The sequence below is a fragment of the Zootoca vivipara genome, chromosome 1 (genome assembly GCF_965207765.1).
Source record: "Zootoca vivipara chromosome 1, rZooViv2.hap1.1, whole genome shotgun sequence".
NCBI classification, from domain to species: domain Eukaryota; kingdom Metazoa; phylum Chordata; class Lepidosauria; order Squamata; family Lacertidae; genus Zootoca; species Zootoca vivipara.
This window is the reverse complement of record NC_142582.1, coordinates 77904828-77930853: the sequence shown is the minus strand read 5'-3', so window position 1 is coordinate 77930853 and position 26026 is coordinate 77904828. Positions and strand designations below refer to the sequence as shown.

The 26026-nt window shown below is 41.9% G+C and overlaps 1 protein-coding gene across 2 annotated transcripts in view; it reads right to left on the bottom strand.

Annotated features, from left to right (window-relative positions):
• CTTN (cortactin) overlaps positions 1-26026 on the bottom strand; it is a 28233-nt gene extending 2207 nt beyond the window's left edge. Inside the window, exons 1-15 of one of the 2 annotated variants that reach the window (XM_035116892.3) lie at positions 25793-26026; positions 22120-22203; positions 21680-21753; positions 19220-19349; positions 15958-16068; positions 15698-15752; positions 14837-14947; positions 13851-13961; positions 12382-12492; positions 8875-8930; positions 7733-7802; positions 6617-6765; positions 3185-3286; positions 1772-1955; positions 1039-1107 (exon numbers count right to left, since the gene is read on the bottom strand). In XM_035116892.3, coding sequence (XP_034972783.1) covers positions 1039-1107; positions 1772-1955; positions 3185-3286; positions 6617-6765; positions 7733-7802; positions 8875-8930; positions 12382-12492; positions 13851-13961; positions 14837-14947; positions 15698-15752; positions 15958-16068; positions 19220-19349; positions 21680-21753; positions 22120-22203 — 1417 coding nt within the window. In that variant the 5' untranslated portion in view covers positions 25793-26026. The remainder of the gene's footprint in view (positions 1-1038; positions 1108-1771; positions 1956-3184; positions 3287-6616; positions 6766-7732; positions 7803-8874; positions 8931-12381; positions 12493-13850; positions 13962-14836; positions 14948-15697; positions 15753-15957; positions 16069-19219; positions 19350-21679; positions 21754-22119; positions 22204-25792) is intronic. The other variant, XM_035116883.3, reaches the window with a different exon arrangement.

Below are 26026 nucleotides of genomic sequence, written 5' to 3'. Positions count from 1 at the left end.
TTCCTGGAACGTGTGTGCCAGATCATGCCATCACCAAGGACTACTTCCAGATAGGATACTTGTTTTTTTTAATGGTCAGGCATGATGAATAAGTGCGTTTGGAATTCACATGAGAACTCTGCGAAACTCTTTGCTGATTTGCTGTGGCACTGGGGTCTTTGTCCTCCAGATCACCTAGGAAAGCAATCCTGCAGTGGAATCATTACCAAAAGGAAAGCCCCTTTGAAGCAGATTGCAAAAGGGAGACTGTTTGGCAAGGATTCTCAGGGGAATATACTCGGCATACTGGAAAGCGAGTATGGTGAGTGACACAAACCTTGCAGAAGAACGGGTAATCCAAATCTCAAGAGCAAAACAAAAATGCTTATGTAAAATTGGTAACTGGGAGAGTTACCAATTATTTTTATCATCTACTCACTCCTGCCACAGATGTGGAAATGTATTCTTCAACCTAGAGGTGGAACTAATAACCCTTTCCCCAAAAGGCAATGTAGATTCTCCTATGGAGGCAACTATTTGGTGTAACGAATTACCACAAACTGAAATTCAGTGGTCTCAATCAGAGTCAGTGATTTAAGCAGAAAATACTTCTCTGCCATATAGCAAAGCTGTGAGATGTAGCCTCATCCCTACCTTCTTGGCTTCTGAGATACCATCAGGTGTTGCCTACACACCTTTAAAGCAGGTGCAAGGGTTAGAAACTTAGTGTTCTCACCTACTGAATTTTGCACCCACCATTCCTGTGCTTGTGACAAGCGCTGAAAACATTGAGCATTGTATGAGATAGTGTTTATTGAAGCATATTATGTATCAGGCATCCCCAAACTGCAGCCCTCCAGATGTTTTGGCCTACAACTCCCATGATCCCTAGCTAACAAGACCAGTGGTCGGGGAAGATGGGAATTGTAGTCCAAAACATCTGGAGGGCCGAAGTTTGGGGATGCCTGTTATATATATATGATCAACATAACTCCATGCAATATATATATTTTTTAAAAAAAAATCAGAACTGCAGAACTAAGGATATGTATTGCTTACCAGCCTGGTAATCATATAAGGCTATCGCTGTTATTCCAAGGTCGTTTTCGTATTCGTAAGTACTTCCATCTAAAGGGAAAGGGACACATTACTACTATGCATGACACAATAAAGGGATATGTGAATTTCTTAAACTCATGTACTAACATGTAGTCTGACACATAAAAGTTGGTCTCTCCCATATTCAGTTGCATCATCCAACAAAGGTTCTAATCACCATTTAAGATCATTTTTATTGCATGAAGCCAAGACCTAGTAGGCTGAGGTTGCAATCCTAGACATGTTTACTGGAGAATAAATCCCACCGAGAGGGACTTACTTTCAGATGCCTAGAATCATTAGATATCCCTGGCCCAGCAAATGCCCTATATGTAATACCATTAACACCTTACAAGTCAAGCTAGTATGCCTTTTCCCCAGTTTTGTTTTTCAGAAAGCACAGACCCCAAATATTTATAGGTTTGTATCTGATGCTACTCTAAGAAGCTCAATACAGCACAGAGAGGCTTCCCAGGTAAATCTCCCACCCAGAATTAGCTAGACACAGCCCTGCATAGCTTTAGAAAAAGAAGGAACCATCTACTCAAAAGTATTACCTCCTGGCTCCTGTCACTCACTGAGTGTTTTCTAGCCTGAACATCTCAAACTACCAGATCTGAGAACAGTCTACCATTGCCTAAAGCCATGACCAAAGAGATCTCTCTCTCCTAGGTCAAAAGACAAGCTGTCGAACCTGCTTGGTACTGGTTTCCTGCCCCAGCCACTTCATACACCGTCTCAGATTCATACTCTGGCTCTCGCTGACTGACTGCTTCTTGGTAGTCAGATTCTTCAACTTTGTTGTTGGTTTCTGGCTCGTGCGCAGCTGAGTAATTTGCATTTGAATTCTTGTAGCCAGACTCAAAGGAAACGGCATCCTAGAGGGAAGGAGAGGCAGCCAGAACATAACAGAGAGAACTTCAAGTACATTGTTGTTACAGAAATGCAGAATTATTACTGCCTCCCTTAGGAGGAGGAAACCTCAACCCTGGGGGAAGGGTGGTGGGGAATGCAGGGACTCTTAAGGCCTTCTCCAATCCACAGCCTGGACTAGCATGTGTTCTTGAATATTCATAGCTCCGTCTTGAATATTCATAGCTCTGTCTGTTTTGCCTCTGACGGTGACTCTGACCCCACCCAGAGCTGGCACGAGGCTCTCAGAATGTCCCTGTTGGGCTAATAAAGGTGCCCCACCCCCGGTACACAGGACACAATGCACACCACACTACATTAATGCATATAGGGCTAAAGTGTGCAGGGCAAATACTTCTTCTTCTTCTTTGGTGATCACATGTAGCCGAGGAAGATTGTCTTCCATAAACATGGTTTTAACAATGGGTCCGTAAGTGACTGTGGAGGCCAATTCTGGATCCACACGTCCTTCCACAGTGGGGACACTGGTTTCCGGGCGGGACTTGATCACGGTGTGGATTTGCCTAGCGTGCTTTCCTCTTAGCACGTTTCTGACCTTCCTAAGCGCTTTCAGCTGAACATGCTTAGAAGCCTCCCCGTGACCAGGAACTCCTCCTCAAAAATGAGGAGCAAATGAAGATAGCCCATGGACTGCTTGCCTTTTGGAGACTGCTGCAAGCTGACAATTTGCAAGTGCCCTTCCGACAGATCAATTCCTTGGCAAAGTAATTTGGCAGACTCAAGGAGAAGCTGGGGTGGTGCACTGCAACAGCCACATCACAGTCATTGTGGGAATACAATTGGACAGCATGTTTGTTCATTATGCAGCTCAAAGTCTGCTCGTCACTACCCTGTGATAATTCATTCAAGCGTATTCTCATTTCTCCCCATGATCTCTCCCTTGCCGAATGTTCCAAATTTAGCATAGCAAATGTGATTAAATCTATTACAATCTTATTGTCCTGAGTGGTATAAGGCAGCTTCCAGAGATTCCCCAGTTGGACTACTTGTGCATATAGCCTAACACTGTCTCCTGACAAGCAGAGGAGGCACAGAACTCTTTCACAGCACTTCCTACCTGACAGGTAGATGTCAGTGATTGTACCTGGGAGCTTCAGCATGCAAAGCATTTGCCCTCCAGCTAGGGCTTTGCTTTTTTCCTGTTTGGCTAAATGACTATAGCTAGCAAACTAACCTCATAGACTGGACTTGACGGCAATTTTTCTTCCACAGGCTGCGGTGCGGGAGCAGGAGCAGGAGATGGAGGTGGAGTTTGTTTCTTGGCTTTGGCCTGTTCCTTTAAAAGAAAGAGGGGGAAAAACAGAGTGGGTGGGCGGGAGAAGAGATATGGATCAAAGCAAGATCTGTAGCACAGACATGACACAACAAGAGGAGCAGGAAGTTTGTGGGCTGCACTTACACGCAACACTACTACTAACTTGCCCCTCTATTAAAAAGTGAGAATTTGTAAGGAAGGTAACTTATTTTCTGCAGCAGTTTCACTTATGGAGTCACACTGCAGGAGGCTAAAACAGAAAGCAGGCACGGCGAGGAGAATACTTAACAGTAAGACTATGATGAGGTCGTCCTTTAAATCCTCCACAAGGAGTTACCCTCCAGTTACAACTACTGTACCATACAAGGAGCATGTGAGCCAGTGTGACCATGTTGAGAGCTTGCAACTCAACGTAGTCAGTGGCAAGCTGCATGAATATGGCAACCAAGTTACCCCACTCATGGGCTGACTCTTATGCCATCACTGCTGCTCCATGAAGCAGCACCGTCGCAGTGAGAATGGGCTGGCAAGTATGTTATTTCCTTCACAGGTTCCACTTGCAAAGAGAATTCCACACCATAAGGCAAGATGCCTGTATTGTCTGTTAAGTCCTTCCTTCACCTGTTTTGTTGATTTCTATGTATCCTTAAGCATGAGAGGCTGGTTCCCTTGCATTAATTCACCAAGATCCTATTTTAGAAATGGCCTCGCAACATAAAGGCACTGCATTTTCCAATGCAAAAGACATCACCTTTCTGACAAGCTGATTGGACTTAAGGGTAAAGGACAGGGAGATGAAAGATGGCCTAAATGTGAACTGCCAGGTGGAGCACTGTCAGAGGCAGCAGCTGCCACCAAGACAGTGGGAGTCAGAAAGGGGTTTTGGAAGCCTCCTGTTCCCTAGACTCCCAGAAACAATCATGCCAATTAACAGCAACTGGTGTGAGGTGGAACAACACAGGTGACACTGGTCAGCCTTTCTGGAGCAACTGCCAATGGGGTGGAGGGAAGAAAGGCACCCCAGGATAGGAGATTGGATCAAATAATGCTTCCAGGTGAAAGCTGAAAGAGTCACAGAAGGAAGGGCAGCCCCTCTTGTCCCTAGATAAGCAGGGGACATACAGCGAGTACACTTGTGGCCTCCTGCTTGCTGTAAACAATTGTGGAAATGGCAATAGTTAAATCTGCTATATCCTACACATTTCACTTTATTTATCCATATTTCCACATTGCTGCTGCTACTGAGGGAGGGAAGAGGGCACTGTGTGTTTTTGCTTTCTATTGTTAGTGTATTGTATTTGTTGTATTTTTATACTCTTCTATTAGCTGATTATGTCACTGTATGTATCTTTATTTCTCTGCCACGGCTGATTAGTGAAATCGCTGTAGGATTTATTAAACACTGCACTTTTAAGTCTCAGTTGTTCGCTTAAGTCAATATATGTCTGGGCAGCAAGACATGAAGGAATGCTGTTTTTACAAGGAGACTATATATTTTTACACTGGCCAGGTGCTTATACAAAGAGGTAAACTATTTTTAGTTGCAGTTGTACTGATGAATTGTTGCTGCCATGACTTTGTGGTTTAGATGATATATTATTGTGTACAGTACAGTTGTTTTATCTACTGGCCGCCAGCCGTCCTCAGTTCCACATTGAAAGAAGAACAGGATATAAGATTTGTGAATACACAAAATTATTAGCACTGGGTTATAAGTGATCTGTTCAATGTTCCTGCCATAAACATTTAGGTACTGTGCATTTTCCTGATGGTGAATTACAATACACAAGAGCGATGACTATAACACTGATTACTATATATCTCCCCACCCCCACCCACCCACCGCAAGTAAGCATTGATGGGAAACAAGTCTGTAAGTCTTCCCTTGTCTAGTTAACCCACTAACAAGACAAGACATACTACAAAGCTGGGAGAGGAACTTATTTTTCATTTGTAGTCCCAGGGCTGTGGTCTGGCACACTAAATTGTTACCAGGTGTTGTGAATGCAAGCAGTACAGGACTGCTGCATTTCATTTCACAGAGCCCACATATTCTGTAGCAGACAGGCAATTTCTTTCTACATCAGTGTCTCAAAGGCAGGAGTCAGAGTGGGTGGCAGTAGGAAGACCCATGCTGGGTGCCGCTGCTAGTAATTTTCTGCAGATTAAGTTGTAGAGCACTTTCTAGGACTTATAGATAGTCCAAAAGAGGTAGGCTTTTAGGAGCAATAATCTAGTATCTTTGATCATTAGAAATAAAAGTAAAAACTACCACCTTGCTTTCCTCTTTCTTAGATTTAAATGACATCATCAGGGATACAGATCATATGATGAGGAAAGGAATCGGTTGGGAGCAAGGATACAGCCAAGTTACGGTATATTTCTTTAACAGAGAACACTCAACAGAGGTTGACGCTTTTAGAGAGAGAGAGAGAGAGAGAGAGAGAGAGAGAGAGAGAGAAAGAAAGAAAGAAAGAAAGAAAGAAAGAAAGAAAGAAAGAAAGAAAGAAAGAAAGAAAGATCCTTCTAGTGTATTTATTCCAGCTGGCTCTACATATTTTACTGAGGAACTGCCTCTGCATTTTGCCAGCTACTTAACTCAAACCTTACAGGGCAAGAAAATTTTAAAATTGCTCAGCCCCATGCAAACCTCCTTCTCTATTGTTTAGTTGTGTGCCCCAATCATAGGATCAAGCTTTAGGGTCATAAAGGAGGCATGCCTGCCATCTTCAGGACCCAATTCTATCCCACTGCAGCTCAGAACAGCTCAACAATGATTCTATTGCCAGCACCAGAGCAAGGAAATCAGGGGGCTGAATGTCTCTGCAAAAGTAAGGCTAGTGACCTATAGGATGCTAGCAATACAGAGTTACACCAAGAGGTTTCTTAACAATAAAAGGAGCAGTTCAGATGAAGATGGAGGTCCTAACAGGAAACACAACATGGGTAGAGGTTCCTGTGCCCAGTCCACACACAAAGGGATTGGTTGACAACAGCGCACATTTTATCAGCAGAAACTTTCTTTTTATGAGCTTCATCAGTTGGGGTGTATACTGCAGTGACAACCAGAAAGCAGGGATGCTAAGAATATCTAAAAATAGCTTCCTTCCCTCCTCATAGTTTTGAATCCATAATTTGGATTACAGCCTAATTAATGAATCCTGGAACTAGGAAGACTTTAAGCAAACAATAACCAGACCTATTTAAAATATGTATTCTAGTTCTGAATCATAAAAGTTTACAGCTTTCTAGAAGTTTTAAAGTTAATTATTTTCTAAAAACAAAATTCTGACTTTTTTTCTCAAGGGTGGGAGAGGGGGGAAGAAAGACAAAACAATGAATTTCACCGACTTCCAGCGTCCTCCTGGCTTCCTCTTGTTCTTGCTTGTCCTGTGCCATTCTTTGAGCTCTTTCAACTTCCGCCTTCCTCCTATCCTCCTGCTCTTTATCCTTAGCTAGGTTTTCAAAGTTAGCTCTGATGTTGCTGGTTTTGTTATTTGCTGTAATAGTAGAAATATTGAGACGTTCATTTTACAGGGCAGATTCCTATGCAAACCTCCACAACATACAGATCCAGAGTTAACTGGTAACCAAAATTAAGACTAAGCAAATTCTTTATACTTAGAAAAAGTAATGTAATCCCCTGAGAAGCCTGACTCATTCACCTTCCTACTAAAAACAGATGCTGCAAAAATTGGAACATATTGAAAGTTCAGGCCTAAATGACTGACTTAAAAGTTAGGAATTCGGGAGTCATTCCAGCAACAAGGCCAAGGATTAGCTGACACGTTCAATTTAAAATGATGACTCCCTTCCTGAGCAGACAAAAAAGAAAATACGTTAGAAAGTCGATCCAATTTTTATTTCGCCATTCCAAGCATAGAAAGCTAAATGCACCTAGGAGATTTAGTACTTATGCACCTAGGAGATTTAGTACTTATGCTGATGCAATGACTGCACTCCCATGTAATGCTTAAGCATGGCTTGGCATTTTGAGGGTGAAATGCAGTAAACCTCAGGCTCACAAACCACCACCACCCCTGAAATGTTGCTACAAGGAGTTGCGAAGTTTTCCTTTCATTTTATAGATTAACCACATTTGATCTGCCATCTGAACTTGGGGGAAACTGTGGCTAGCCTTAGCTTAATGGAAACTAGTCACCTTCAAGCCATAATTTAAGAAGCTGTCTTGTTTTTATTCACCATAGTTAAGATTAACTTGGGATTCAGTTGCAACACTAAACTGTGGTTAATCCAAAACAAAAGCTGAAGTTCCGTATCTCCTTGTGGCTGTGTCAGAGGTGAAGAGAGGAGCACACAAGCCTGAGATTCACAGCACCTCATCCTCATAATGCTAGGCACTTAGGCCATCAAGAACTTAAGATATTTCAGGTATAAGGGCAACCTAAACCATAAACAAGGAAAAAATTGGGGAGATATTTTCAGCATGTTAAAATATAGCCTTACCAGCTTCCACTGGCTTGGTCTTCTGGTACGTTGAAGATAATTTCTCAATATCTTCAAAATTTGATGCATTCTATCAATAAAAGCCAGATGAGGTCACACACATATCGGGGACAAGATAACAAGCCATTAGAAATGCACACAACGGTTTTATTTAAAGAAATCTTTTTTATGCTCCAAAGTTGCTTTTCAAGTACAAGCTGCACGTTCTCAAAGGTGACATGTGCACTCAAAACAAATACTGTAAAAAGGCTGTGTGATTTTAATAAAGTATCCAGACAAAGCAAAATGCCACCTGACATTTGGCAATCTAATAACAAATGCAAACTTGGATGCAAGAGGTGTTTGACATTTTTTTATAAGTAAAATGAAACACAAAGATAAATTTCAACTGAGCAGAGAACCCAAAAGAGCAACTCTCAATTTCAAAAAGCAGTAGAGAAGCTTTAAGTGCACAATGATATGAGGTAGCAAAGGGAAAAGATGTCTCTATCACAAAGACTCATATGTTCAACATATGAGTAGACATGGTTACAGTTGCATTGAAGGTTGAGGATGCTTTTATGAACTGATCCCTGATGCTTTTTATATTGCAACACTCTTTTTTATGCATTTGGTCATTTATATGTAATGTTTTTGTACTCCTTGTTAGCTGCTAAAATTGCAGCTTATATGAATTTCCTCACAATTTTTGTTTCTTTTTTAAAAAAACACTTTCATCATCCACCAGCCACACGTGTGTATATATATATATATATATATATATATATATATATATATATATACACACACACACACACACACACACACACATACATATATATATACACACACACACACACCCCTAAGAAATGATCTCTTTTCCAGAACAGTATCTGTATTAGTCTGCTGTTCTAAAAAATAAAGTAAGAAGCTCCTTTGTATACGTATTCATTGAATTCAGAGGGGATTATTTCTGAGCATCTCTGCATTGGACTGGAGATTCTAATCTGAGGCAGCCATTATGAAAACTGATGTCGGGGGGTATTTATTCCACATTATTTAATGCAGACAATTTATCTCCGGCTCCACCCATCATCAGTTCCCAGACAGAAACGAAAGGTTGCCCATTCTTGCCATAAGAAATATTTGATTTACGGTCATACCTTATCCATTCGATCTTTCTGCACGCCATATTTTCCACCAAAGCCTTTCGAATAGTCTAAAAACACGACAAAAAACAACGACACTAATTGAAGGTGATTGTTTCTACCCCTCTTTTGAGTTTTCTCAAATGCAGATGAGAACTGAAAGGAGCTGCATGCTTAAGAGTTCCCAATGACTGCAGCCAAGCAAAAAAACGGAAAAGAAGTAGATGCAATAGATGAAATATATATACTTGTAAGATTTTGGAAGAAGATGTGCAAGCTACAGTGGGCCAGATTCATGCTTCCACATTCATCGGCTGAAATGACACTGGATGACTGTTGACAGGAATCAAGCAAAGAAAAGGATGCTCTCCCTCTCTGGACCCAACACTCCCGCCTGCCACACACCACTTCTATAGCACAGGCTTGGATTACTCTACTACTCTAGCATTTACTTCTTGCCACTTCTGGCATTCACCATGTCAATGAATGAGCGTTTTAAATGCCAAAAAGACACAGATATATTGACCACAGAGGGCTTTGTATCCAACCAAGACATAGTCTTCAGTAGACATAATGAAAAGCGCTGAACAGACATCAGTCAGGCCCACTGATTTCAGAGCAGGGCATTGTCTCATTACAGATTGACAACAGAAGTACCACACGGTACAATTAAATGCTGGACAGACAAACTTCTACAAAACACACACACTGTGGGGGGGAAACTGAAGGAATGAACTACTTCTTATTGATGGAAGGATCTCATGGGCTACCTTGCCTTAGTTTCATCAAGGAGATTCCATGTAAAGAGAGTTTCTATATCTATCTATCCACCCAAAACACTGGAACCAAATCACCTTTGCCTAACGTGTCAATGAAGATACTATTTCACATGTTTTATATTGAACTGATATGCTGCATGAAGCGGTGATCACTAAAAACAAAATCTCAAACCTTCTAACAGCCAAATCAGGGCATATTTTATATCGGATGGATAGTGCATGACTTTAACATTGCAACATATGGAAACTACTGTACTAGTTCTAGGAAATGAATTGCACATGGGTTTTCCTTTGAAGAGGCTCTCCCTCTCCCTCTCTCTCTCTCTCTCTCTATATATATATATATGTATGTAATGTTGGCTAGGTTGATTTCACAGCACATGGAGAAAAGAAGATCATCTCATAGTGGTGCCTGTTATACTATTTCACCCATTGCATTTAAAGAGAGAGACATTTTTAAGCAGTATATCAATTTCAGCATAAACCTAAAATGTTGGCTTCTTGTTATGACGGAAGAAACTCAAGGACGTGGGTATCACAAGTGACATTTCCTGGACAGAAGCAACCTTGCTGTGGCAAAGACTCAGGCTTCGTAGGCCAGAATCAAAAACCAAACAAGGCACGGTAGAGGTCCACTCCTCATATATCATGGAGTGCACACTCAAGCAATACTATTGCAAACTACTGACCTGATCCGCACTTGCCAAAAATAATGATGATGATGAATGGCTGCCATTAGCTTTAAAACATTCAACTAAAGATTGCAGCGATGTATTGGGATGCTATGATTCAGAGAGAAAGAAATGTTGCCGTGAAACTGCCCGAGGGTGGTGCAGGGCTTTCAAAGAGAGCAACTTAAGTCTGTGGTAGAAGTGGCTGCACTGGGTAAGTTACAACTAGAAAGTATGCCTTGTTGTGATTCGTGCTTCGCTAGTTTCTCCTTGTAGTCAAACCCCACAGCTGAGGAGTCCTGCCTCTCTGTTTGAACACCGAATTTCCCTCCGAAACCACTCTTATAGTCTGAGAAATCCATGTTATATCACGAGGAAAAAGAAGCAAGAGAAGAGAAGGAGAAGGACAGGAGGAAGAGAAACATATTTAGATACAACATGGATGAACCAAAAACAAACACCATTAAAAAAGCCCCCCCAAAGTATTAATTTATTACCTGCCCCTAACCCTAAGGTACCAGGGCAGGTTGCAACAATTAAAACACAATGCAAAAAAAAAAAATTAAAACAACTTACAATCACAAAAAAGTAAAAATCACAAAAGTAAGGTGGGTCCTAAAAATATGCATCTCAAGTACCACAGAGGCTAAATAAAGAAGTTGCCAGACACACCTCTACTGGGAAGGAGTACCACAATTTAGGGGCTGCCAGAGAGAATTTTCTTTCCTGGGCCACTCCCTCCCCATAGCATCTGAGGGTGGTGGAACGAACAAGAGTGCCCCCCTCTACCAATCTTAGAGCTCAAGGGGGTCCAATAGGGAAGGAGTTGGTCTTTCAGGTATCTAGAGCCTAAGCCATTTAGGTCTTTAAACACTAATATGAGTATCCTGGAGCCAGAAACAAAATGGTAACCAGTGCAGCTGTTTTAAAACAGGAGTGAAAATGGAGCCACAGCCAGTAATCTGGCCACTGTATTTTCGACCAATTTAAATTTGAGTCATTTTCAAGGACAGCCCCATTTAGAACACATTTCAATAATCCAATCTGGAAGCTACCAGATCGTGGAGTATAATGGCCATGTCATTTTTGCCCAAAAGGGGCTGAGGCTGGTGAACCAGCGGCATCTGGAAAAAGGCACTCCTAGCCTCTAAGCTCGCCTGAGCCTCTAGTAACAAACAGTGCTGAATCCAGGAACAGATCTGCTCCTCCCAGGGGAGTGTAATCCCACCTAGGGCAGGCCATCTCCTCACTTCCTGGGTGTAAGAACTCAGAACACATAACAACTCTCTTTCCAAGATTCAGTCCATCACTGTCTCCAAGCAACTGCCTCTCCCAACTCCGATGGAACAAAAAGAGAGAGGTGGGTATCATCTGCATATTGATGGCACTTCAAATCTCCTGACAACAGCTCCCAGTGGATTCATATAGATGTCAAATAGTATGGGGAACAAGATAAAACCCCGCAGGACACCACGGGATGACTCCCATGGTGTTGAACAGTAGCCTCCCATAACTACTTTCAGGAACACATCATGCAATTCCGAACCAAAATACACATTGAGAAATCTTATGGTTCCAAGACTGTTTTACTTCAGATTGCAGCTGGGAGAAATCACAGCTTGGAATGCCACACGTTTGGAAGCCCAGGCCAAAAATCCCCTGCATATACATGGCAATCACAGCAAGGAGAAGAATATGATAAAACTTTCTCTGATATACCCATCTTTTCAAAAGCAGAACATATTTTTCACAAGGGAAAGCATTCAGGCATACTACTATTTCCCTTTCCACTTCACAATATACAAGTGAAATGGTGCAAGCCCATGTAATATTTTTGAACATGTAGTTTGAGTCTGAAACTTATTTTCACAAGTTTCCAAGTTCCATCAGCTTCAGCCAATGGTTAGGGATGCTGTAGTTTAGAATCTGGAGGTCACCGCTCTGGTGACCTCTGCTAGAGATCATGTGATGCATATACCTTCCTTCTTTATGAACCCGACAACAGTATAGCATTATACAGAATGATAATCATTGTACCCCTTTATATGTACAGCCAAGAAATATGTATATACCTTTCTGAGATTCGTGCAGTTGTACTTTTTCCTGGTGATCCCAGCCAAGGGCACATTTGTCCTGTCTGTCCGTCTGCACCCCAAACTTTCCACCAAAACCTTTTGTATAATCTAGATAGATAAAATAACACAGGGTGTTATCGAGATCTCGTTTTTGTCCTGGAGGAAGTTTAAAGTTAATTTATATATTTAAGAGAAAGTAGCTAGAGGTCTTCTTCCCCTTACCAAGTCCAACTCAATGTATGAGTAGGGTTTTTTTTTAATGGCAGGAAAATATTAGTACACAAAGCTGCAGTCATAAGGACTCAGTGAACTGAGGTGAATTAAAGTACTGAACAAACATGTTTAGGAGATTTATTTCACAATTTCTCCTCTGCTACTTGGTCCCACAGAGCCTTGAGCAGGCATAGGCAAACCCGGCCCTCCAGATGTTTTGGGACTACAACTCCAATCATTCCTAGCTAATAGGACCAGTGGTCAGGGATAATGGGAACTGTAGTCCCAAAACAGCTGGAGGGCTGAGTTTGCCTATGCCTGGTCTTGAGGATGCTGCTGTATAGATCTCAGCAAATATTCACTATAGTCCAATTTACACAAAACAGAATCTTATGCAGTGCAAATTTAAGAGGCAGCTGTTTACACAAAACAACAACAACAAACTAGTAGTGTTTTGCCACATCAACAGTTACTAGTTCTATCATCCAGATTTCCTGCTGAATGCAATAAATTGTCTGAGCCAAAGTATTCACAGGATATATTTGTGGTTTTTTAAAAAATATTTTAAAGTTATGAACCACCTTGAGATCTACGGATGAAGGGCGATATATAAATTTAATAAATAAACAAATGATCATAGGTAGCTAGTCATGTTAATGATTGTTCTATACTGCTTTTAATGGTTGTTACACTTCTAAATTGTGTGTGTGTGTGTGTGTGTGTGTGTGTGTGTGTGTGTGTGTGTGTGTATTACAGAGGTATTGTATTTATAGACATATATAAACACTTGTGCACATAAGATTATTTGGATGATTTATTGAAATGGTTGATATACCACTGTTTGCACAAGCCACAGGATGGTTTACAGTAAAGCAAATAGATCAAAATCTGTAACATCCATAAATACAACACAATCATTATGAAGGAACTTGTGTGCTGTGAAGGTAGTCCAGAACTTTAATAGAACTGTGTATTCTCACACAGGCCTTTCTTACGTAATCAATTTTAGGTTTATTTATTTAATAGACGTCAGCTGCTGTGGAATTATTATTTTTTTATTCTAAGGAAAGGAAGGATATAAAAGTAACAAAATATAAGAAAAAGACAATAAAGAGAAAGAGAAGAGAATTTTTTTTTACTTCTAAAAGTTGAAGGCTTCCGTTTATGCATGGATACTGAAGTATACTAAAAGGCTCAGGCTTAAAGAAGGCCAACCCAAAACAATTTGATGGAATAAAATTTAAAATAAAAACCTTTCTGTGATTCATGTTTTTCAGTTTTGCCCTGGTATTCAAAGCCAACAGCACTTTTGTCCACTTTCTCCTTGTCCACACCATATTTACCACCAAAACCTTTGGAATAATCTGGAGATGGGAGAGAAAAAAATCAAAAAATCATCATAGCAGTACAAACTAAGACACTAAATTATTTCTCTTGATAGCTATTTGGCTAGTAGTGGTCAGTTCACATTTTCTCCTGCTCATCACTCCAACTGAGTATTCAAGTGTTGACTTACATGTGTGAAAGAGCCATCACTACCCAACCACCACAGAGGGCACTTTCACATCACAAGACAGCGAATCCATCTGTATTTTTCAATAAAATATGGAGAAGGTAAAGAGAAGTGGCTTTTTACTTCCTGAGAAACGGCCTTTTGGAGAACAAGTGCTTGCAGTAGCTCCTTGCTGCCTCCTGCAAAAACTGAACAGGAACAGAAAGAGACTTGTTTCTTCCACGGAGAATAAAAGTGCATAATTCCTCTCATGGTTTTGCAGAAAGGAGCAGCAGCAGCAAAAACAAAAATATGGAAACAAAAGCCTAACTGCCTCTTATCCCTGCACTGCCCCACCCGCATCCCAGAGAACTGGGAAGACGGGGTCATTTTATTGGTTGGTTGGATAGTTTTTTTGGAAACCCATTACCAAGCTTTTGAAGAGAGACACTTTTTCTTGGTTTTCCACCACTGCAGCCAGAACTCAGAATTTAACCACTGCAGGTAATAAGATTTTCTATCAAATCTACTAGATAAGCTTCTCACTTCCTCTAACGACAACTCTGGGTTGAAGAGCACTCTTGTTTTAGCTAAACCGTGAGAATTTTCAAACACAAAAGGAAGGTTATTTGTTGAGTTGATGGTATAATAATGAGTCGCTGCCCTATTCTTTAAAGAGGGGGAAAAACATTTTACAAATGTACTGAATTTTTTAAAAATGCACAGAATATAATGCAAGTAACAAACCTTTCTGCGATTCATGCTTCTCTGTTTTCCCTTGGTAGTCAAATCCCAGTGCGCTCTTGTCTACCCTGTCAGCCTGTACTCCATATTTCCCGCCAAAACCACTTGAGTAGTCTGAGAAACAAGCACATTGAAATAATGTCAGAAACTGCATGGATGCCGGTTGAACAGTTCTGAAGGTGATGCTAATTAGTGGCACCTCCTTCAATAATTACCTCCCTGCCACCCTTATAACTATGAAAGAGAGGTTTGAAGCATGTTAAAGAGTAAATATTTGGCATTTATGTAATAGTCAGTTACAGTAACTTTACTGAAAAAAGATAAGTTTATATTTATTTATTTATTTATTTATTTATTTATGTAATCTTACACCACATACTAGTCTTACTGCAAATTAGGGGTCATTTCTTTTAACAGCTCAGGAGCCTGAATAAAGCTTGTAGACCAATGCCCTCATACGGAACTGAAGCAAAATCCACATGATTTTGACGTGTGAAGGAAATGAATGCCCTAATAGGGCTTCCATCTGATTGGCTATTCATTTAGGAATAGACTCAATACTTAGATATAAACACAAATGATATTCTGTAGAAAGTCTCTTGTAACAGAAGATTCTCTTGTTTAAAGGGTCCCATCTTTTTTTTTTATTAACCAACCCTAAAAAGGAAAGGATTTGCCGCAACACATTATTTGAAAGGTCAATTCTTCTATCTGTGTCATTTGCCAACAGTGACATGGAATGACAGGTTTAACATTCCTGTTCCATAAGCCTTGATGAAAGAAATACTGAAATAGAATTCTGCAGCAGCATTTGTTGTGAAGAAGAAAAGACGAATTCTACACAAACTCCTCAGAATGCTTTACCTTTCTGAGAAGCATGTTTCTCGGTTTTCCCCTGGTATTCAAATCCCACAGCCGACTGCAGAAATAGAAAAAATGAAAATTATTTGAATAAAAATAAAAAGTATTACAAGAGTATTTTAAATGAAGAAACAGCCCCAAGTGGTATTAAGAAATGGCACTTACATGTGAACCATCTTAATACAGCCACATCAACACCTACACTATAAAAATGTAGGAGGCAGCTATCAAATGCATTTCTAGAAATACAGGAAGTCGTTTACCTGGTCAACCCTATCGACTTGCACACCAAACTTCCCACCAAAACCTTTCACAGAGTCCACCTGGGAACAGTGCTGAGAAAGCTTAGACTGATATTCATGACCAACAGCCGACTGGAAGAACAAGAAAAGACACATTTAATATAAACATATGCACCAATTAACTTCCACCTAGAGGAAGGAAAAAGCTATTCATTCAGCACAAAATTGAACAAGTACTATGGTTACTGGATCCTCCCTGTGGAACCTGAAGTTTGTATAAGCCCCAAATAAACTATAGAAATGACATCAGAAAGCTAAGGGCGTCAATGAACAATTAAGAGCGCTTTTAAGATTATTCAAACAAGTTAAACCATGGCTGCTCTGTATTTCGAAGAAAACACGTAACTTTAAAGGTTCGACCTTGATTGCCTTTTGTACTTATATTTTACAAGACAAGACAAGATTGCAGTCTTGGTTCCATGCATATTGGCCAGATCTTTATCTCCCCCAAGCCAGAAGGCCAACTTTGACAGGTGGATGGGACCAGCTACTTGTCAGTCATCTGCTGCCATACTGAACTAGATGGGACTGAACTCCCTGTGGATCAGTTGATGCAGTTGGTGGTTCAATCCTGCTTTGTGCAGCTTCATCTCTACCTGCTTCACACCTGACATCACATATGACATCAGGTGGGCCGGGTTTCAGAGAAACAGCCTCCTGGGCCAGATGCAGGAAGTTGGTTGGCCAAGTTTGGCTTTTGGCCTGGAGGTCACCATCCAAGATATATATGAACACAATCTCTTCAGCTGATATGATGCGAACATTGTAAAAATCCAGCTTTCTTGTTACTGTATTTTTACTTTTCCAAATAAGATTTAAATTTCAAGTTCAAAATGCATTTATAGGTGCAAAGGCTCTTGAGCAAGTCACTGACAGGGAGGTATTGGTTCATTTCATTGAATGTTATAGGATGTGTGATCTTTGTTGCATATTTTGTGGTTTCTTCAACTTGGTAAATTGCCTTGTGTACAGCAATATAGAAAGGTGGTATACAAATTAAAAGTGAACTGGAGGGGGGGGAATTCCATTACCTCAGCTTATAGGAGTCAGTACTTCCATTTACCAAAATATATGAAGACTCAATTGTAAATAGCAAAGAAAATTGCAAAGAAAAAAAGCCAATGCACTAGCATGCATTGGTCTAGAGATGCAAGAAGGCCACAGGAAAGGGATAGCCCTTAACCACTACAAACTTCATTTCGAACTATCCGTGTGAATGAGGCCCACTTGGTATCTATGAGAAATCAAGCATTTAGTGTGGCTACCCCAACAGTGTGGAATGCCCTCCTGATGGAATTCCACCAAGCATCTCAGCTTCTTATTCTTTAGATGTCTTTCAAAGACTTACTTATGTCAATAGGTTGTTTCAGCTGGATAAGTTTTATGTGATCGGCCAGATTCTTATGACAGTTTCTGTTTTTTTGATGCTTACCATGACTCTGTACGTGCTTTACACTACTTTTTCTAAACAAGTCGTCAGTATATTAAATATTGTTACAAATAAAAAGTATAAATAAAATAAAGGCTGCCATTAGTGTGTCAGCAATTATGGCAGCTATTTTACCAGAAAGCATCTTCCAACTGCAAGAGAATTCAGCTAAAATTGTGCCTTCAGTGTGCACTATGTTGTGTTGTGTTGCTATCCTACAGGAAGCCACCAGACACTCTTTTCCTTTCCCAAAGTCTCTATCAAGCATTAACAACTTCCTCCACATTTGGTCTCCACATTTGTCTTCCTGCAGAGCAGGAGAGAGATGCTAAGCATGTGCCTTATCAAACAGGAGCTTTTCTAGCGCACAGTTTTTCATTTCTGAGTTTCAAAATAAAATAATAACAGAGTTTTCCGCATGGGAGGAGGTACAACAGGCTTCTATTCCAACTGCAATGACCAGCAAAAAAATCTATTGGGACTGTGGGATAAACAATTTAATGATTGTACCAGGCAACCTGCAGATCAGATTTAAAGAGAAAGAGAGAAGTCATGTTCTAGTAAAATCATAGCCTCTTTCATCAGCTGAGGTGGTTTCAGCTTGACCCAAGAGCTAGTTCCTCAAATCCTGTGTTCAGAATTAAGATACTTGGGGATTTTCCTCTTCGTCATCTGTCTGCTGAGGTAAGAGCTTGTGGTTGCTGCAACCCACACTCATATTTACTAACCACAATTCTCCTTCATGAATTGTTAGGATCAGAAGCCATTTACTGAATGCCACAATGTAGGCCTAGAGCAGTGTATTGTAGTGTGCATATACCACCAGGCACCACACTGACTCATATCAAGCACGGAGGCAACGTGTCTCTTAGCAAATTTGCCCAATGGCTTTCTGCAATTCTTATTTTAGACTCCTACTACCTCTATGCCTCAATCAATAATAACTTTTTTTCTTTTTAAGCCAAGAGTCCTCAGCATTCTCAATCAATTTCAGTTGTCATTCTAGCCCATTTTAGCACAGAAATGGTCTTGGTTTGCCCTGTGAGATCACCTTTCCCAGAAGGCAGTCATGAGGGTTCTCCTAAACCTCTCAGCGGCTTTCAAGTCCATCAGCAGTATTACCCTTCTGTCATTTCAGCACCAGGCAAGAGGTTTTATTTTTATTTATTTTTTAATACAATTTAGCTTCATGTTCATAATATGACTTCCCCACCATCACAGTCTTTATACTCTTAAGTGTTTTGTTATTGAATTTGATTTATTTCTTGTTGCGGGATGTCCTGAAAACTCTGTTATTGGGCAGCCTATAAATACTGCAAATAAATGAATTAATAATCCCCTAGTATTCCTCAACCTTCAGGCGCCGATTTCCAGTGATAGTGAGGGTCTGTAGAGAGAGGGGGGAGATGTCAAAGGCTTGATTCATGAATGGAAGGGAAGTTAGCATGAATGCCAGTTATGTATGTGAGGTAGACATTTCCTCAATTTAGAAAGTGTACTGGAAATATTAAACACCTTCCCAGGAGCAGCACATGACACAAGGTACTTTCACTTCCCTGCAATTAGAAAGCAAAACTGAGAGCTGGACGGATTGCCACTCACGTCAGACCAACTTTCCCACTCTCCCAAGATCCCTGTCAAAGGAATGCAACAATAGCACCAGACACCCAGAAGCAGAAAGAGGGACATGATATTTGAGCATGAGGCAGGGTCCAAGAAAGCCTGACAAGGCACCTGTTTGGCAAATCATGCCTGTACACAGCACGGCAGCCATGCAGAATCTTCCACACTTACTTTGTCCATGCGGTCTTGTTCCACACCAAATTTCCCCCCGTAGCCATGGGAGGCTTTTGGTCCTGTTTGAAGTTCCTTCTCCTTGAGAGTCTGATGCTCTTGGGATACATTCTCCCTCAGTTTATGAATGCTTTTCGAGACAAAACCAATAAAAACAAGAGTAGTAAAAGATGCCACTTGGATCTAGCTCTCGCCTCCTGTGCCATTTTTGCCCTTAACGTTTTTAATTATCTTTAGAAAAAGAAAGAAACGGCATCAACTCCTCCCATAATTAAATAAAAACCACTACAGTATTTGCATACCCGTTTCAGAATCCTTCTACATTATTCCCACCCATCTGCAGGTGAAGCAGGTACCTTGCTGCTTTAAACGGAGGAAGAAACCTAGGGGAGGAGTTCAATGTCGTAGTAAGGTTTCAGCTTGCCGAACAAAGCAATCCCTCCTCTCCTTCCTCCATGCACTGTTCTGGGGGTTCACCCAACTCTCCCAGAACCAATTTTAGGGGAGCACACAGGGGGCAGGGGAGGGACAGCCCTGTTGTGCAAACAGAAGTCCTTGTGCGGGGCTTCTGCTAATGGGACTCATTAGCTGACTCCTGTCTGAGAAGTCTGCAATAAGGAAATCCAAATGCTAATACTGCGTTGCATTACACCTCCAAAATGCAAAATATTTCAGTGCTTTCACCATCCTGCCAAGAAAGTTCATCAATCACCCAAGATTTTGCAGGGCAAAAATAGTATTTCTTGTGCTGACTGAAGTGCAAGAAGTCACAGGCTATATCCATTGTATCATTTATCTCACACTGTGTGGAGCTGCCTTTAAATTATCTGTCCCGCTAATTGATATTGTTATAATTTGGCTATTATTGGGGGAATATTTGAAAACTAATAAAAATTTACTTATGAAAAAAATAAAATTAACTGTCCCAGTTTTATTTACAGCCCATGACATTGTTCAGAAAAGGCCGTTCATCCTACACTGTTCCTAACAATAAACATGCGGGTGCTGTCTGCCCTGCCACCTTACCTGATAGTACTATTCCAGAGATGGAGCTACTTCAAGCATCCGTGTACAATGCCGGAAGCTATGCTATTACAGCTCACCAGGCCAGGGTTTCTAACCTGCCTTTAGGAACAGGCAATTGTTGCAAAAATTTCCAAACTATGTTTTGAAGCATACCACAGAGCAAATGACCAGAGTGGAGTAGGAAAACTGGTTCCTCAACTGTGTCACATGCTCAAGAAACATTTGTTTTCAATATTTAGAGCTGGAAGCCATTACAGTCGTACCTTGGTTTTCAAACAGCTTAGTTCTCAAACATTTTGGCTCCCGAACGCCACAAACGCGGAAGTGAGTGTTCCGGTTTGCAAACTATTTTTGAAAGCTGGACATCCAAATGGGGCTTCCTGCAGCCAATCAGAAGCCACGCTTTAGTTTCCGAACATTTTGGAAGTCGAACGGACTTCCGGAATGGATTCCGTTCGACTTCCAAGGTACGACTGTACTGATGTCTTCGTAACCTTCAGATTTCATTACAGCAATACTATCTACCTTTCAAAACTGATCATTAGGTTACCATTCAGGTAAGTTACATAAGGCTATGTTTTTCACCAGCTGCAGGCCCAGCCTTAGACTGAAGTTGAATCAGAGAAATAAGAATGGTTGCCATGCACAGGACTTAGGGGAGAAGCTCTGAAATTTTGCCCTTCTATTTCTGAGACATTGTATGCAGCAATGGAGGTGGTAGCTGGAAGCAGTTTTTCACTTCCCTTTAGAACATATAAAAATATATGAGCACTCACAGTGACAGCAGTGGGCTGGTGAGAGCATACCATGCAATTAATATCTCAACCACAATTAAGAGATTGAGAGTGAGCTGCCAGATAACATTATTATACCCCCAGTCTCTCCCCAAAGCAAATTCCTTACCCAAAGTTAAAGGGCATTTCGACACCGACATTACCAGCAGCTAATGTTAACTACCTGTTTAGCCAAGGATTCTTGACCAGCTTCAAACTTTGGTTAAGAGCCCTGGGTTAAAAGATGAGGCCCATTACGTGCGCACAGCTTCTGTTCACTGTTTTTCCAGAGCAAGGCTCTTTTCAGGCTGAGGACCGCATTCCCTTCAGGGCAATATTTGTGGTGGGCGGGGCCAGAGGCAAAAAAAAGTGGGAGGAGCGACAGAAATGCATTTTAGCTTTGCACAGTAGGCTAGTTTCTATATATGCATACACTCCACCCTGCAAGAGACATTCTCAGTATTCAAGGGCACATTCCAACCAGGCAAAAACACTTAAGGAAGGATGTGGCTGGGAAGAGTCCCAAGGGCCAGATGGAGAGGGCTCAATGGCCATATTTGGCCCCCAGGGCCTAAGGTTCCCCAACCCTGCTCTAGAAAAGGAATAACGTGCCAAAACTATCAACAGAATCGGTTTTAAGACCATGAAAGATGTAGCTTACTTGATGTGTTCTTGGTGACCAGATCCCTGCACAGTTTTAGCACCCCAGCGCTGCTCTTTTTCACTCACATCATTCTGCAAAGTACACGGAAAAGAGAAACAGGTTAAGCAGCAATTACAATTGAACCAGAGCATTCAGAGGTGAAAGAGACTTTAATGAAAGCAAATCCTACCATTGCATCCTCCCTGCCTCTTCCCATCTGTCACTGGTCATTTTGGCTAATTTCAGTTTCATTTCCTGCCCTCTTCCAACAAGTCCTTCAGCAGGAGAAACATGCAGCTACTAAAAGGCCCAGTTAAATTCATTTATTTGTTGGGTACAAACATAAGCATGTCCCTCCCGATGACTCTCAGGCTTTGACTTAGCAAGCCCTAAATTCCTTGCTTTGCAAGTAATTCTAACTAGCATGGCTAGCATTTAGAGAAAGTTTCTAACCATACCACAAAGTCAGGATCCGTTTCCCAGTCATCAGCACCATCATCTTGGCTGACACTGATAGTGTGGCCTGCGCTTGCTTTCCACATCTGAAATTTCAGAAGAAACAGTGACATTAGACTGAAAACTTAAGGTTTCATACTTGCAGTACAAAATAGTTCTGTGTTCTGCAAGAATCACATTATTATTGCTAAGAAAAATATATAGATTCCACCCTTCACCCTCTAACCCAATGAAAGGTTGGTTAATGGTTTTGCTATGGTTAGATGCTGCCAACAACTGCAATTCTAATGGGTGTACATTTAGCTAACCCCACACTGTTGCAAGCTGAATACATTTTAAAGAATCCTCTTGCCATTATTCCACAGCTAGGAATAGTCACTGGCATCATTTCAAAGGAAAAGGAGGAAATTCATTCCCGTAAGAGTCAGCATGCATATGTTTGGTCCATTCATTCATTCATCTGAAACACATTGTGAACCAGCCACAAAAAGGGAGGCCTGTTCAGAGAAGGCATGAAACAGGCTGAACTGTTTAGCCATCTCACCTCTGCACACTTACAGCAAGATAGTTTTATACAAGATAGCTTTTGCTTCTACTATTATTTATTGCAATTATGGAAATGGGTGATTTTAAAGGTAGCTTCTCTTTATATAAATGGGTTTCAACTGAGATAAAAATGGCCATGGGCATTAACTAAAGACATGTGGACAATCTGGAGCAATTTCTTGCCTCCCCACACAGGCAGTTTGAAGACCACCCCAGTTCCATAAAGCTCAAATCCTCTCCCCATAAAACATAGCAGACCAAAAATAAAGGTGCAGTGCTCTGTAAATCACACTGAATTCAGCGAGACTCACTTTAGAGTAAGCGTGCTTGGGATTACATACAGTCATCAACATTCATAGAGGATCAGAGGTACTGCACAACAGACAACATTTCAGCCTCTCTTCTTTTGCAGACGCAAGAGATACTGAGTTTTCCTTTCTAGCTCTAACCTTTCCACTGAACAGTTTTCCACTGAACATGGTTAGCAGCTCAGTGGCTTTAAATTTCCTATGCAATTTGCTGTTCTGGCCAATTTCTTTCAAACCAGGCTGGAGAGAAACGTTATCCATGAGTCATTGACTCACACAATTTCTGGAAAAGGGGTAAGGGGGTGGGGAATAGATAACTCAGACAATCAGACACGCTGGCTACTTTGTTCTACTGATTCTTCAGCAGCCAGAGTGGAATTATTATTATTATTATTATTATTATTATTATTATTATTATTATTATTATTAGATTTGTAACCCACACATCTGACTGGGTTCCTCCAGCCACCCTGGATTCCAACATATAATAAACATTTAAAAAAATTATCCAGACTGTAGTCAAGAACGGAGGGTGCAAAGTGGCATGCAGAGTGTATTTTATACAGCAGGAAAGTAAAAAGTGGTATAGCAAGTCAACCCCAATTGCCTCAGAGGAACTCTTTCACATTAGCTACCCATTCTATGTGGTTCTATAGGTCTGTGCTAGAGAATATAAGGTTACTGCATTTTTGTACCTATCCTCCCTAAGTGAGCAAAGAGCAGGCCTCAGAACAATACCTTAAATTAACCATTGTCTGTAATCTCCCTTTCATGGGTATTTGGAGTTTCTTGACTTGTACACATTTCTGCAGGTACAGTATACTACATATACGTGCCATTTGGGTCAGAATGCAGCATCTACTGTATTAATTTTAGGATTACAGGCTTCTCTGTGCCTTTAAAAACAGTCTGGCATGCAAATACTGAGCAAATGAAGCTTTTAATATCACTAGTTCAATATCAGAAAAACAGTTTGCCACCAACTAGTGTTACGGTAGGTAAAATATAAATACGGTACACTCTTGATCACCAAACCATGGTTTGGCCATCAGATAACATTTTGTCTGGACCCAACTTCTCACATCGATTAGAATCTATGGTCAAACAAATGTTGGGCTCCCAACTCCCTCCAACCCCAGCCAGCATAACCAATGGTCAGGGTTGATAGAAACTGTAGCCCAGGAGTATTTGGGGGCAGGGCACAGACTTGCCAGCCCTGCTCTAGGAAGTGCAATGAAGTAGGAAATAATACAGAGTGGGACATAGACAATTAGATCCAAAGCTGAAAAGGCAAAGCAATGACCACAACAGAAATAAACATATTCAATCAGCACTCTTCATTGAAACACTGGATAGTCCAGTGGTATGTGGACTTCAGAATGAATGAGTCCAACTTCTGCCTGCACCATGAGTAACATTTTGTGTGACTGACTGAATCACAGGCAATGAACTACCACAGAATTACAAGCCATTTCCAAAGGACAGTATCTGCATCCAGTTGAACAGTGCTCTTATCTGGATTCCAAAACCACACGGCCTCACAGGATGACAAGAGTAGGCCCGGCACACATCAACACCCGTAGGATGAACATAACATGCAGCTAGGCAGTAGTTTTCCGACACATGATCTGTGACAGTGCTCGTGACCTGCTGCCTCCATAAACTACTGGCTCACGTGCCGTGGCCTTTCGGTAATGATAAACATGGAAATGTGTCTAACAAGCGCAAATAAGCATCTCCTCAATGCTCCAGGAAAATCCTTGCGCATCTCCCTATTGCATTAATGGCTAAGAAGTGGGTAGGGGTAGGATTCAATCGCAGGACAAAGAGAAGGACTATTAGCGTAGTGGCAGAGTGCCTATTTTGCACTCAGGTCTCCAATTTCATCCCCAGCATCTTCAGGTAGCCTTGGAGAAACCTTGGAAGGCATGTAGACGATGCTGAGCTAGATGGACCATTGCTGGGTGGACCTGGCAGCTTCATATCCTAGAGCAGTGTTTCCCAACCAGTGTGCCTCCAGATGTTTTGGGACTACAACTCCCATCATTCCTGACCACTGGTCTTGCTAGCTAGGGATGATGGGAGTTGTAGTCCCAAAACATTTGGAGGCACACTGGTTGGGAAACACTGTCCTAGAGACACTTAAGGGTTATTTTGATGGTCACCCTGCCAGAGTTCTTACCAGCTTTAAGCTTGCGGGGAGCAGCAGCTCCAAGATGAAGCTGTCAAATAACTTCCTTCCCCTGAGATCCAACACAACACACAATGATACTCTCCTACTCCAGACAAGCCCACCCAGTTTTCGTACCCACAACCACTAGCCTGAATTGCAATCCATCCGCCCAGGAACATGCCAACTGCCCAGGGGGCGGGCAGTCCTCTCCCCACCACGATGCTGCCCCCATGAGTAGGCACGGAGAGCGGGCACGCCCGGCGAACGGAAGAGCGAGCCGGGAAGGCGCTCCCCTCCCTTCGGGAATGAGCGTCCCAGACAAGGAAGCAAGAGCAGCTCAGCCCCCTTCGATCAGCTGCCTCCTCGCCACCGAAGAACAAAGGCCGATCAAAGCGAGGCAGCCCACCCAGTCAGCCACGGAGATGCCATGTGGCACCCCAGCCCCCACTTCCTCCCTCCATATACGACTCTTCTCCTTCCTCCTCCCATCACGAATCTCAATCTGGGCTGCTTCAGGTACGGGCCCCACCTTGCATCGCCGCTGCCCTAGTTAGATCCCCGGGATGGCCATGCTGCGCGTGGCGCAGAAATCAGAGCCAATGCACCCCACGCCCACTTGGGGAGAAAAAGCCCCCAAGCCCGGCTCACCTCCCCGCTCCAGCCAAGACCAGAGTCCCGCTACTAGCGAGCGGATCGCGGGCGGCAGGGACCCTCCCGGCTTGCGGATCTTGCTGCGCCAAGGAGCCTCCCCGTCGCTGGCGCAAAAGGCGAGCCGCGCGAGGGAGCACCTGGCCGGGCTCCTGCCACTTACTTTGTTCCCAGCCCACTTCCTGGCTGCCCAGGCGCCTTCCTCTCCCGATGCAGCGTCTCCTCGCGTTCCCC